Source organism: Mus pahari, chromosome 9, assembly GCF_900095145.1.
Source record: "Mus pahari chromosome 9, PAHARI_EIJ_v1.1, whole genome shotgun sequence".
In the NCBI taxonomy this organism is placed as follows: Eukaryota; Metazoa; Chordata; class Mammalia; order Rodentia; family Muridae; genus Mus; species Mus pahari.
In genome coordinates, this window is record NC_034598.1 from 43,368,526 (window position 1) to 43,381,913 (window position 13,388).

The window sequence follows — 13,388 nt, forward strand, 5'->3', positions numbered from 1 at the left end:
GAAAGTGGAACGTTGCTGGAGGAACTGTGTTACTAGGGCAGGCTGGGAGGGTTTATAATCTCTACTTTCTGTTGCATTTCTCAGCTTCCGATGTATGGATTAAGACGTCATCAGCCAGCTTCCTACTGCTGCTGCTTTCCCACTAGGATGAGCTGTGTTCCTTTGTACCCTAAGTGTTCCTCAGCTTGTGGGTTGAGAATAATCCATATCAGATATCCTGCACAAGAGGTATCTCCATTATGATTCATAACAGTAGCAAAACCAGAGTTATGAAGTAGCTGCAAAATAGTTTTATGGTTGAGGGACACCACAACATGAGGAAGTGTATTAAAGTGTTATAGTTTGGAACACATTTGGAAAGGTTGAGAAACACTGCTCTGGAACCATGAGCTAAAATAAAGCCCCTCTTCCTTAAGTTGTTTTTTTGTTATGATATTTTATCATAGTAACAGAAAAGAAAGTATTTCAGACAGCCAGGCAGAAGGCTTCATAAGAACACTCAGGCAGATGGTGGCATGGGTCACAAACTGGGGTAAGGCTAAAGGAAACAGATGTATTTAAGATTATTAGGAGTGTTGTGATTTGAGTGTGGTTTGCCCTTACCTCCCCCAGCCACCACCACCAATCCACCCCCAGTATTGGAAGCCTGGTCTTTAGTGGAGAGGTGCTAACAGTTGAGTGTAACTTTAAGAAGCCATGTGTGGAGGTTTGAATGTGATTGGCTCAGGCAGTGGCATTATTAGGAAGTGCTGGCTTGTTGGGGTGGGTGTGGCCTTGTTGGAGGAAGTGTGTCATTGCAGAGGTGGGCTTTGAGACCCTCCTCCTAGCTGCCTTGAAGATAGCCTGCTCCTGGCTTTCTTTGGATGAAGATGTAGACCTCACAGCTTCTCCAGTGGCATGCCTGTCTGGACGCTGTCATGCTTCCTAAATGATGATAATGGACTGAGCCTCAGAATCTATAGTCCAGCTGCAATTAAATGCTTTCCTTTATAAGAGTTATCTTGGCCATGGTCTCTCTCTCACAGTAATGGAAACCCTAAGACACGAAGACTACCTACCATTAGAGGGCCAAATATTGATGCACATGTGAGGAACACCAACTAGCTTTTGTATGCAAAATATTCTATCGATTTTATTCTTGTATCTACCCATTTTATTACTATAACTAAATATCTCAGGCTTGGTAACTTTATAAAGAAAAATAATTTATATAGCTCATACTTCTAGAGACTCAAGGTCACAGAAAAATGGAACCAGGTAAGTTCTGGTGAGAACCTATGAAAGATAATGTGTAATCATGAGAAAACCCACCTGTGGCCTTTGAGTTAGATGTCTCCCATAGGCTCATATACTGGAATGCTTGACCCCAACTGTTTGGAAAGGATTGGGGTTGTTCAATAAAAAGAGGTATGAAGCTGGGAGGGAGACATGGGGTAAGGGAACCTAGGATTTAGTTCTCGTGAGAGTTGTAAGAGCAAGCCTGATCCTAAGTTCATGCCTGTCTTTCTGGCCTGTAATGATGTCTTAGTTTCTTTTGTATTGCTGTGATAAGACATCATGACCAAGGGATGTAGAGAAAGGTTTACTGGGTGCTTTCAGGCTCAGACGCTGTGTCCATGATCATCATGGGGAGAATGACAGTAGGCAGGCAGCTGGAGCAATAGCTGAGAGCGTGTATCTGACTCTCAAGCTTGAAGAAGGGAGGGAGGAAGAGGAGAACTGTGATATCAAAAATCTCATGGGCTTTTAAAACCTTAAAACATCCCTATTCCTGTGACACATCTCTTCCAACAAGCTCACACCTCATAATTCTTCCCAAACAGTTACACCAACTGGAGGCCAAGCATTCCAGTATATGAACCTATGGGGACCATTCTAATTCAAAGACCACAGGTGGGCTTTCTCATGGTTACACAAGTTATCTGTCATAGATCCTCACCAAATCTGACTTGGTTCTATTTTTCTGTGTCCCTGAGTCTCTAGAAGTATGAACTAAATGAATTAATTTTTCTGTATAAAGTTACCAAGCCTGATGTATTTAGTTATAGTAATAAAAATGGGTGGATACAAGAATAAAATAGATAGTATACTTTGCATATGAAATTGCTCTGTACTCTGTAAGACATATTTGTAATTTCCATTACACAGAGGCTGAGGCAGGAGGATTTTGATCAAAGCCAGTCTGGACTACTTTGTGAAATCTTGTCTCAATAAGTAAGTAAGCAAGCAAGTAAATAAACAAACAAACAAAAACTCAAACACTTCTCATACTTAATAGTGCATTGTTTTTTTTTTCATTTATATGTGGGTGTGTGCATGCATGCGTGCATATATGTATGTGTGTGTGCGTGCGCGTGCGTTCGTGTGTGTGTGTGTGTGTGTGTGTGTGTGTGTGTGTGTGTGTGTGTTCTGACACTGTTTCTGGGGAGATATGAAGAAAATTTTGCTGACTCCAGTTAGGGAACCAATGACAGAGCAGCCCAAAGTATGGATACCACTAAAGTCTAACTTGGTGAACTAATTAATTTTATTGGGGTTTCTTATAGGAATGTGGGTAAAGAATTACTTGTAGCACCCAAAATGACTCAAAGACTGCTGCATCACCAAAGCCTGCCCAGGAATGAGAGCTGGAAACCTGGAGTACAGGGTACAGTCTTCAGCCACTCAGCAGGATAGAGGGTGCCCTTTCCAGGTAACTCAGTTGGTTTGAGCGTCTCCTAGGAAGCTTGGCTTGTCTGAGTCTTCTAGGCAGCTTGTCTTCTCTGGGAGTGACTCTAGGCAGTCTTTTGTAAAAATTAATTTAGTAACATCCCAAATGCTGCTCCCTTCCTGGTCTCCCCCTCACAGAGACCTTCCCCCATATCTCTCTCCCCTTTTCCTATGAGAGGGTGGGGGTCCTCTGGTTATCACCCCCCCCCCACCCGGGTTCATCAAGTCTCTGTCTAGGCAGTCTTTACTGCTTATAAATATTGCAGAGGTCGGGACTGAATCTGATTTAATCTGCTCAGTTTTAGGGATTTCCTGATGCTATTTTGAGTTGTTTAATTCTGTCTTAATGGAACTTCCCTTTAGGATGCAGTGTTCACCCCTACCCCCCTAGTACAACATGTTTAACCTCCTCATAAACATTCTGTCCTAAATGAATGTGTTGTTTCACTCTTGCCTTACATCCTATGTCTTAAGAGGTTTCCTTCCGATATGGAATGTTTTAACCTCAGAGGAAACTGTTACACAAATCTGTGTTGTGCCATCTCCCTAGACACACAAGAAGATGGGATTAATCAAAGTGAGAATAATAAGGCCATTGAACAAGTGAGCCAGGTGTGTTCAGTATGGAAAGGAGGATTCGTAGGACTGAACTGTTTCTCCTTTTGAGAGGCATTGGTTTATCCCACTTCCCAATTTCACAGTGGAGTATCTATTTTGGTTAAGACCTTTCAGTTCCATGTATACTCTGGACCAGCGGTCTTCAATCTTCCTAATGCTGCCACACTTTAAAATAGTTTTTTCATGTTGTGGTGACCTCCAACCATAAAATTATTTTCATCGCTACTTCATAACTGTAATTTTGCTACTGTTATGAATTGCAATGTAATATCTGTGTTTTCCAATAATCTTATGTGACCCCTCTGGCAGGGTTGTTTGACCCCTAAAGGGGTTTTGACCCACAGGTTGGGAACTTGTGTTCTGGACATTAGCCTATTCCTCAGTGAGGTGGATGAAATATTCGAAAGAATCCTGGAGGCATCTCTGTATCTCTGCCGATGGATCTCTTTGCTGTGTAGAAACTTCATTGACATAGCCCTGCTGGCCTACTCTTGTTATCGTTTCTTGTTTTGGTTGCAAGTACTTACAAGTCAGATAGAGCCTAGTACTCAACTGAGTAGCAATATCTGAGCCTCATCAACGCCTCAAGCCTAGTCCCTCTTCTCTAACGTGTGGATGTGACACCACCTTATGGCCTCCCAGAGAAGGTGTCTTGCAGAGTCCCTGGAACTCAACCCTTGGGAGCAGCTGACACCTCTGTGGGATTGTGCAAATGCTGCCTGGGAACATTGTGTAAGGTAAGGTGACAACTGGGGCTGAGGGTAGTGGCTTTGGGCAAGGCATCCCTTGCAAAAAGAACATTTGCATCCCTGGGGATGTTTTTTGACAAACAACAAGCAATCCTGTGCTCAGGGAAGGAAGTGCTGGAGCTTAAAAAACAGGTGGTTCTACCTGTAGGGAACAGCAGCCAGTGGGGTTCACCCTGCAGAGAGTCAGTGGGGTTCACCCGGCAGGATTTTTCTAACAGCTTCTTGATTCAGGTCCTGGAGACCCACTTGCGGGGGGTGGGGGGGAACTGCAGACATTAACAGCAGGCCAACCTGTCATGGGTGGTTTTCTGGCTTAAGACTCACATCTTTGTAAACACAGTCCTTAGGGATCTTAGCTGTGCTTCAGCAAACCCCTGTGAGCACAGAATCAGTGGGTGTGGAATCCTGGCTCCTTTGGGAAATGAAGCTTCTGACTACAGCTTGATCAAATAATTCACACCCAACCTTGTTTTCAGCTTCTGTTTAAAGGCAGTTTATTTAGGACTTGGATATTATTGACATGTTTATAGTAAACAGCATTGTAATGCATGCCTGAATGAAGCTTACAGGACATGAAGCTTTGTGTGTGTGTGTGTGTGTGTGTGTGTGTGTGTGTATTTGTGCTTGTGATCGCACACAGTTGGTTCATACACACATGTGTGTACATGGATGCTACAGGTTGATATCAGATGGCTTCCTTTATCACTCTGCATCTTATTTTTGACACAGATTGGTTAGACAGATTGACCAATAAGCAGCTGAGGTTACAGACTCAGTTGACAGGCCTGGCTTTGATTTGGGTGCTGGGGATCGGAACTCGGGCCCTCAGTTTCCTGACTGAGACACTTTTGTCCTTTGGCAATCTTACCCATGTATATGATACGTTCTGGTCACCCACCCAACCAGCCACTCCACGTCTCCCTCCCATCCCTATCAATTGCCTTTGTGGATTGATGTCTTTTTGTTTTGTTACGCACTGAGTTTAACCAGGGACATCTGTGTGATCACTGGATTAGATCTATCCACTGGAGCCTGGTGGGTTGATCAATGGGCGCTCCATTTGCCATTGACTCCCCTTCTCCTGGAATCTATCAGTAGCTGCTATTCATCAGGGAGGAGTAGGGTGCCATGAGTCCCTCCCTGATTCATATCTGACTGTTGACAGGCTTCGTCTTGCGTGGGTCCAGATGCAGGCTGCCTCACCTGGTATGAGTTCATGACTACAGCTGTCTTATCCTGACGACTGCATTGCTTAACGCTTTACCTTATCTTCTGGCTCTTACAGTCTTCCCATCCCCTCCTCTGTGGTGCTTTCTGGGCCTTAGAGGGGGTGGTAAAAATGTTTTGATTAGCCCAGCCCCCCCCCCCTTTCTTTCAAGGGAAGGTTTCTTATAGCCCTAGCTGACCTTGGGCTTACTGTGTAACTGGGGATGAATCTGAACTCTTGAACTCTTGATCTTCCTGTCCTGACCCAAATGCTGGATGACAGATCTGTGACAACACACCTTGCAGTATTTTTTTTTTTTTAAGACACATCATGACGTTTTTGTGTCAGAGACCTTGGACTGTGTTTCAGCACTCTAAGCCCTGGAAGGCATCTGACACAATGTAACCATTAACCAAAGGCATGAGAAGTACAAAACCAGGGGCACTCCATAAACTGCCAGGAGGACACGTGTTCTCATTTAGGATGCTGCAGCAAGGAGGAAGGGCCTCTCCTGATTGGTCTCTGCTAGAGGATCCTGTGGAGTCAGAATGGCTGGAAACTTTGGTGACTGTCTGCCAATGAGCTCACAAACATCAGTATTGATTACCAAATTTCTTTTAGCAAGGAAGGGCATGCACAAATATGGAATCCGATTGTTGAGGATCAACCATCATTTCTTTACTAAGTTCCCTTGGATTGAGGCATGGAGAGGTGACTGTGTGGTTAAGAGTGTGTACTGCTTTTGGCAGAGGGTGGAAATTCAGTGCTCAGCTCCCAGCATCAACAAAGAGTGGCTCACAACACCCTATCACTCCAGCTCTAGGGATCTGATGCCATCTTCTGGCCTCTGGGGTCAACTGCACACAGACCTCCCAATACAAGTATGCATAATTAAATAAATAAAAGGCAGGCAGGCAAGCAAACAATTCCCTTGGGTTGAGTGTATTCCTTCTTGATTGGTTTCAGGAAGAGCCTGACAGGTGCTGATGTGGAAGTCTGAGCCCCAGGGTTCCCGAGACTCTTTTTCAAGTTGACACTGGTTGAATCCATGGATTTAGATTCTAAGTGAGACCTCAAAACTCACCCTCCCCTCTTTGTCTGTGTATCTCAGGCCCTGGGATCTGGGGACAACATATAGTAGAGTTCTTTGATGGTGTTCAAGGTTTCCAGAGCACACAGTGGGAACTGGGCTACAGCTGGATATGAGCAGGGCCACTCAAGGGTCTCTCCGAAAAGAACATGGGCTGCAGGGAGCTTCACAAGGGCAGTGGTCATTTCAGCTGTGCCCACTGCTGCAACCTGCCTAGTTCAGGGCCTGATACTTTTTGTGGGGTGAGGACAAAAGTGGAGGTTGGAAGCACTCTGCTAAGAGGGCAGGCTCTGTAGCCATGGATGAAGCTTGAGTAAGTGGCTTAACTTCTCTGTGCCTCAGTTTCCTCAGCTGTAACATGGGGCTGTTAATAATAACAGCTTATGTTACTGCTCATGTTATGATAGGCAGTAACTGTGCTACAGGCCTTCGACTGACATACTCATCCTGTCATTATCACAACCGTTTAACATAGGTGCTGTTATGTTCATTTTACAGGCTTGAGAGAGAAGTCAGAGAAAGGCAGTGACTTGCCCAAGACCACACAGCTTGAAACCAGCTGCTAAGATTTAAATCCTAACAATCTGACTGCGAGGGGACACTAGGTTTTGCGATGTGACTGACATACAGTCGGTGGCTATTAATGAGAATATATTTTAATTATAGTTCTGCTAGAGGGCGTTTGGAGGGAAGGTTAGTCAGAGGGAGGGCCATGTATCTGGGGGTATCCGCTCCAACCCCCCAAGGCCAAGGCAAGCTGCGGGTCACTTGGAGGCGGTATTGGTTTGGCTGCACGCTGGTGTTCGAGGGTCCCAGTCGTTGACCAGGCGCTGCGCCTGCTCATAGCACACGTGCGGGTGGCGCTGGCGTAGGCGCAGACGCACCACATCGTAGTCCACATCATGCCCTATCTTTTTGCAGTTGAGGCTCCAGGCGAGGTTGTCGTGTGTTGTACGGAGCTCTTTTAAGTTCTTTTCCATGTGCAAGTTGTGGCGGGTCAGCAGGTCAGTACCCTGGAGAGGGAGGGAGCAGAGGTTTTGATGGGGAAGGGCGGAGCTTTGGAGAAGGTTGAGCTGGGAGGGGCATATCCTGGCAAAGGAGGCAAGGGAGATCGTTGCAGTGGAGGGACTGTGCTTTAAAAGAACCTGTCTGTGAGGGATCTGGGCTGGTGTAGAAAGGGCGTTGCAGCGCTTGGGAGGGGACTGGGAGTTCTGGGGAGTGGTGAGGCTTTTAGGAAGTAGTGGAGCTAGCAAAGTCTTTCTGGGGAGGGTCAAAGCAGAGCTGGGAAGTCCGTTGTTTGGGAGAGGTGGAGCTGTTCTCCAGTGGGGCGGAGCTGTACTGGGGAGAAGGGAGGGGCCCTATTGGTAGGGGTTGGGCGGTTTTGGGGAAGAGTGGGGTCAAGCCGAGGAGAGGTAGGCTGGGGAAAATTGTTTGATTTTGGGAAGGGGAGGGGTCATGCTGGGAAGAGAGTGGGCAGTGCTGGGGGACTGGCAAGCCAAACCCAGAGCCTTGAGCTGGTGCTTTTTGGGACAGGCAGGAGCGTAGAGTAGACGTGAAGACGGGCAGGATTCTATACATGAGCCAGGTGAGCACCGAAAAGAGTCTCTCCATGCAAAAAAGCATAGTTGAGAAGATAAATCTCTGGTGCAGGGGTTCTAGGTAAGAAGCTGGGCCAGGTTTGCGAGAAAAACAAAACAAAACACAAACACAAACACTAAATGGCGAGATAGCTGAGGGAGGGATGTTCTTACAGCAACACGTACCAAGAATGTAGAACACATTTGAACAATTTATGTTAAGAGCTTCAGGGCCATGGGGGAGCGGGGTGGGGGTGGGGTGGCAAACCGTGAATGGTGTGCCCCAGCGACTTGAAAAGCCTGACGTCAGAGGCTGACCTCCGCAGTGAGCAGTTTCCCCTTGATCTGGTGTGCTTGGGGAAGGCAGCTTACCAGGATGTAATCTCACCTAGGGGGGAGTGGAGGGGGGATACCTGGGCAAGGCGAGTAGCTTCCGGGAGCTGGGTGCCCACGTGTCTCTGATACATGCGAACCAAGGGTCTGTTCAGTTTCTCTCGCGCTTCCAGGTTTTTTTTCAACAGAGGACCCTGGCAAAGTGTGTTGGGTTAGCAGTGAGGTGGAGCCTACCAGGTACCTCTCCCTCCCCTACCCCTTCCCATATATTACTCTCCCTCAAACCTTACCTTGATGATGCCCCGCGTGACATACATCTCTTGATTGAATTTCATGCACCGGTGGATAGTCCCCCTCATTAGCCCTAAAGTCATGGTCATTCTTTCCTGGAGATTGGGGAGCACATGGGGTTCCCTCTGGGCCACTGTCCCCTCCTTCCCCAACCACTCCAGCAGTAACCATCCTCCGGAGCCTAGCCAGACAGGGTGGGCACCTTCAACTCCAAGGTCTCACGCATCTTCTGTGCCAGCGAGGAGCATACACGGTCGCTTATCTCCTGTTGTTGATTTTGAATGTCCACCTCGTTCTTTGACATCTCTGTTAAGATGTCCTTGGACTCCATCAACAAGCGCTTGGCTTCAAACAAGGCCTTAGCACACGCTGTGAAAGCACAGAATGTACATGAGGACCACAGGCCTCTCTTTGTCTTCCTTTGTTTCTCCTCCCGTTCTCCCCCTCTCTACGGTGGTGGACCAGGGATGAAGGACCATGGATGAAGGACTGGGAGAAACTCAAGGAATGGCTAGTAAGTGAGGATAATTTAAATTGTGCCTCGGCTTCTTTTGAAGGAGAACCTGTGAATGAATGGGTGCTGTTGGAAGTGCCCAGGGAAAGAGACCAAGCAAGGCTGTATACTTTAGTAACAGCTAAGAGAGCTGTAGTTTTAGCAGACACCTTTCTGTAGTGCCTACCTGGGGTATATGTGCCCACGGGGTCAGGAGGAGGTGTTTTCAAGCCCTGAGTTCGAGGAGTTGGGGGTCGGGTGATGTCTACCCACGAGTGGCGGCCAGCCTGCTCCAGAACTTTGTCCAGTGGCTGGTTCATGAGTTCCACAGCTTGCAACCTTTCCTGACAGTAGAAGTCCAGAGTGTCCCTGCAGGAGGCCAGAGCCTGAGGGCCAGAGAAATGACAAGTCAGCTTGGATGCAGGGGGCAGGGCTGAGCCCATCATAAAGTTCTTAGGGAGAGAAGTCTTTTGTCATATGTATATCCTACCAAACAATTCTCCCACTCATACATTTTCCTGTTGTCTCTTGGTCCCCTGAACCAAGATAATAGTTTTGCATGTTTTTTTTTTTTTTGAAGGGGTTGGCAAACTACAGCCTACAGGCTGGTAGCCTGCTTTAATTTTTATTTATTTATTATTATTTTTCCGAGACATAGTTTCTCTCTAGCCGTGGCTGTCCTGGAACTCTCTGTAGACTAGGCTGGCCTCGAACTCATACTAACCAGACTCTGCCTTCTGAGTACTGGGATTAAAGGTGTGCGCCACCATTGCCCAGCTATTTGTTTATTTTAATCAGGACACAGTTGTAAGCCTATTTCTGGGTACACCCAGGCTGGTGGCTTTAAACTGTTCTGGCCTCCTTGAGTAGTTATAACAGGGCAAACAGAACACAAGGCTAAAGACATTTGTTATTTGACATTAAGAAAAAGTCCACAGGGCTGGAGAGATGGCTCAGTGGTTAAGAGCACTGACTGCTCTTCCGAAGGTCCTGAGTTCAAATCCCAGCAACCACATGCTGGCTCACAACCATCTGTAATAAGATCTGTCACCCTCTTCTGGTGCACCTGAAGACAGCTTCAGTGTACTTAGATATAATAATAAATAAATCTTTAAGAAAAGAAAAGAACAAGCCCACTGAGGACTGGTAAAACAGGTTAGCAGGTGAAGACAATCCTGATGACATGAGTGTGATACTGAGTACCCGCAAATAGTGAGAGAATCTACATTGGGAAACTCACAACTGTCAATCATTCCAGCTCCGTGAAGATTGACACTACTGGTTTCTTAGGAGCACCTGCACACCCTTCCAATATGCACATAATTAAAAATAATAAAAAGTGATTCTGTGACATAACTCATTGTGTTCAATCCATGGTACTTCGAAAAATGTCTTCCCTAAATGAATCCTAATACTTGTCAAGTCCCTACTGTGTGCCAGAGATTGTGCTGAGTGGGGATTTGGTGCTTGCCTAACAGGGACAAAATTGTCAGATCCAATTTCCACCAAGAGAAATCTACAGTCGGGTTTGACTACCAGTTATCAAGAGAATAGGGCTATTTATTTACTTAAAAAAAATGTTTTTATTAGTATCTAGTAATTTTACACAGTGAGTTTTATTATGACATTTTTCAGAACTGCACACAATGTAGTTTGTTCATTCCCTTCCCTGCTTAGATCAGAGCCATTTGTGTATTAGGCATCCAGGGGTCCCTCTCCAGGTACCCCCTAACCTTGAGCAAGTCCTCTGATATTTCCATGTCTTTCTCCATTTTTCTCTTCATGGACTTCAGTTCCTGTTTCTCCCAGACAAGCAAGTTGTCAGCCTTGTCTGGGATCTGGGAAAAAAAAAAAAAGGAGAATTACTCTCAGGAGAAGGCCGGAGGGAGATTTCATCCTTTTGAGTAGAGAGGACTCCCACATCCTTGTGAACTGTGGAGTGTGCAGCTGGAGAAGTTTTGTTCCTTTGGGGGAGGCATGGGTGGGGTGGGGTGAATGTGTGGGAGAGTGGAGGTGTCTCTCTGAGAAGAATTGATCTTTCCAGGAGGTGTGCCTATGACTCGCTGAGGGAGCTGTTTGCTGATATTTTAAAGTTTGCTGTTTGGGCAAGCTGCCTTGCCCAGTGATCTCCAGGGATACCACCTGTTTCCAGTCCTTAGTGCTGGGGCTAAAGGCCTCTCAGGCAAAGGCACAGCTTCTGGCATTTTTGTGGATGCAGAGGCTTCTTCTAATCAAAGTCCTCACATACACACAGCAAGGGTTCTTACTCACTGAGGCATCTCTGCAGCTCAGGAATGGCTTTTATCTTTTGTTTTGTATGGATTCTTCTGGTTTGAGACCGGAGGAATCATCAAGTGCCTTCCTTAACCAGGTCTGAGGGTGTTTCTCCCTTGAAATTGGGGCATCGTGGCCTCTTGGCCAAGGCAGAATCTGTGGGTCCGGTGAACTTCTTGGAGCAGGGGTAAAGGTGATATGATATGCAAACTTGGGAATGCGAATTTCCCTCTTTGGGAAGATTTTTTTTTTTTTTTTATGCAGTGTGACTTGGGGCTGCAGGTGGGGATGGGGGAGGTGGGGTGGGGAGAGGGGTCTACCCTCATAGCCTAGATTTGAAACAGTTTTTCTGTTGGGGAAAGGCAGCTGGGGTGTTCTTTTGAAAGTACCCTGACAGGATCGAAGTTATTCTAAAGAGACACTTAAGTCCTTCAGTCTGACTGTTAACAGACCCCAAGAAACTGGAATTCATCCCAGATATCTCCTGCTGGGGGAAGGAAAAGGCCTGGAGCCAGCTGGAGGAGAAACTTTCATCCCAGATTTCACATAGTACTGACAGCTAACCAGACCACCTTGGTCGAAAGAGACTGAGCCTAGACAAAAGGTCAGCGATGGGCAGGACCACGCCTTTACTCCAACGACTTAGATGTGGGTAGTATGGCTCCCTCTTAAAACTTTAATCTCACAGAACAACGAAAATGGACAGCAGAGTGTCATTGGAGGGATATCTTTGCCTTTCTTCGCGATGTGCTCTCATTGGTTAAATACCCTTTCTGCTTTTTACTATTAATTTTTCTGTTCTACTTGGTGTATAGAGGACGGGTGGCCGAACCTGGTTTCTTGGAGGCACAGATTGTGACCTCAATTTCAGTAACAATTTTTGGGAAACTCAGGCTTTGGAACTTGGAGGTGTAGTCACCCTATTTTGCGGGTGTCCTTGCTGGACATGGAGAATAGGGCGTGTTGTCTGTCTGCACAAGGAAACATCAACCTCTGTCTCTGGTGTGGTGGCGGGGATGGTCGCACCTTCTCAGACTTGGGTCGATAGCCCCGCAACTTGACGCTCTGCTGATTGATGAGCAGGCCCTTGCGCACCTCGCTGAGCCTGCGGTCAGTGGCCTCGCGCTGGCGCAGCAGCAGCCGCAGCTGCCCATTGATCTGGTGCTGCGCGCGGCCCAGGCGGGCGGCGGTGAGGCGCGCCCCGCGTGCGTGCGCGTGCACCACCTCGGCGGTTTGCTGGGCACGCGCGTCGCGGTGCATAGGCAGCGGTAGGCGCGCGTACCAGGCCGGGGGCTTCATCTTCCCTTTCCATAGGGTGACGCCTTCTCCGGGCGGTGGCTTTTCCAGGGTGCCGCCCCCTTTGAGCATCTCTACCCGAAAGCGCCAGGGTTCTATGTAGGCGGCGCGGCCCAGGTGGTGCGCCACGTTTGGGTCCAGTACACTGTCCTTGGGCTGCCACATGGTCACCGCCTCCTGTCCACAGCGATCGGTCAGAAGGTGTGCCTTGCGAGACGTGGCCTTGGCTGCCTGGCGCCATTCTGGAGCTCCAACGCGCGAGTCCTGGCCCCGGTCGGTGGAAGGGAGCAACACAGGCATGGTTCCTTACTTAGTGCCCGCGATCTCCTCGGAGAATGGACAGGGGTCCACCCACCCCTAACAACACACCACTCTTTACTGGTGGCTAGAATGCGTGCTCCCAGAGCTCCCCTCACCGTGGCAACCAGGACAACCACGGAGACTGCGTTCCAGGGGCGGGGGATGGGAACGGCAAAATGGAGAGCTAGACATGGAAATTCAGACCGGATTCCTTGAGGGAGCCGCTTTTATGGAATTCCTCTCTCATTGTTTCTCTTGATTTTGGAAATGTGTCAACTAACCTATATCTACTAGTAGATAACACAGCCTTGCATTTGGAAAATCCTAAGGAATTCATGAACTAGTACTAATATTAGTAGTCTTGAAGTATACATGAATACCATATACATATATTTTGTGTGTGTGTGTATACCACCACAGGGTGTGTGTTTTGGTGAGAAGGCATTGTGCA

The 13,388-nt window shown here is 47.3% G+C and overlaps 1 protein-coding gene across 1 annotated transcript; it reads right to left on the reverse strand.

Annotated features, from left to right (window-relative positions):
- Positions 1 to 7,011: 7,011 nt before the first annotated feature.
- Positions 7,012 to 13,030, reverse strand: Ccdc105 (coiled-coil domain containing 105). Its single transcript, XM_021205833.1, has 7 exons — positions 12,368 to 13,030; positions 10,801 to 10,905; positions 9,255 to 9,453; positions 8,777 to 8,943; positions 8,574 to 8,669; positions 8,364 to 8,477; positions 7,012 to 7,386 (listed from the first exon to the last, which is right to left on the reverse strand). The coding sequence occupies exons 1-7, from the start codon at positions 12,935 to 12,937 to the stop codon at positions 7,138 to 7,140; spliced, it is 1,500 nt and encodes a 499-aa protein (XP_021061492.1). The 5' UTR covers positions 12,938 to 13,030; the 3' UTR covers positions 7,012 to 7,137.
- Positions 13,031 to 13,388: the final 358 nt, after the last annotated feature.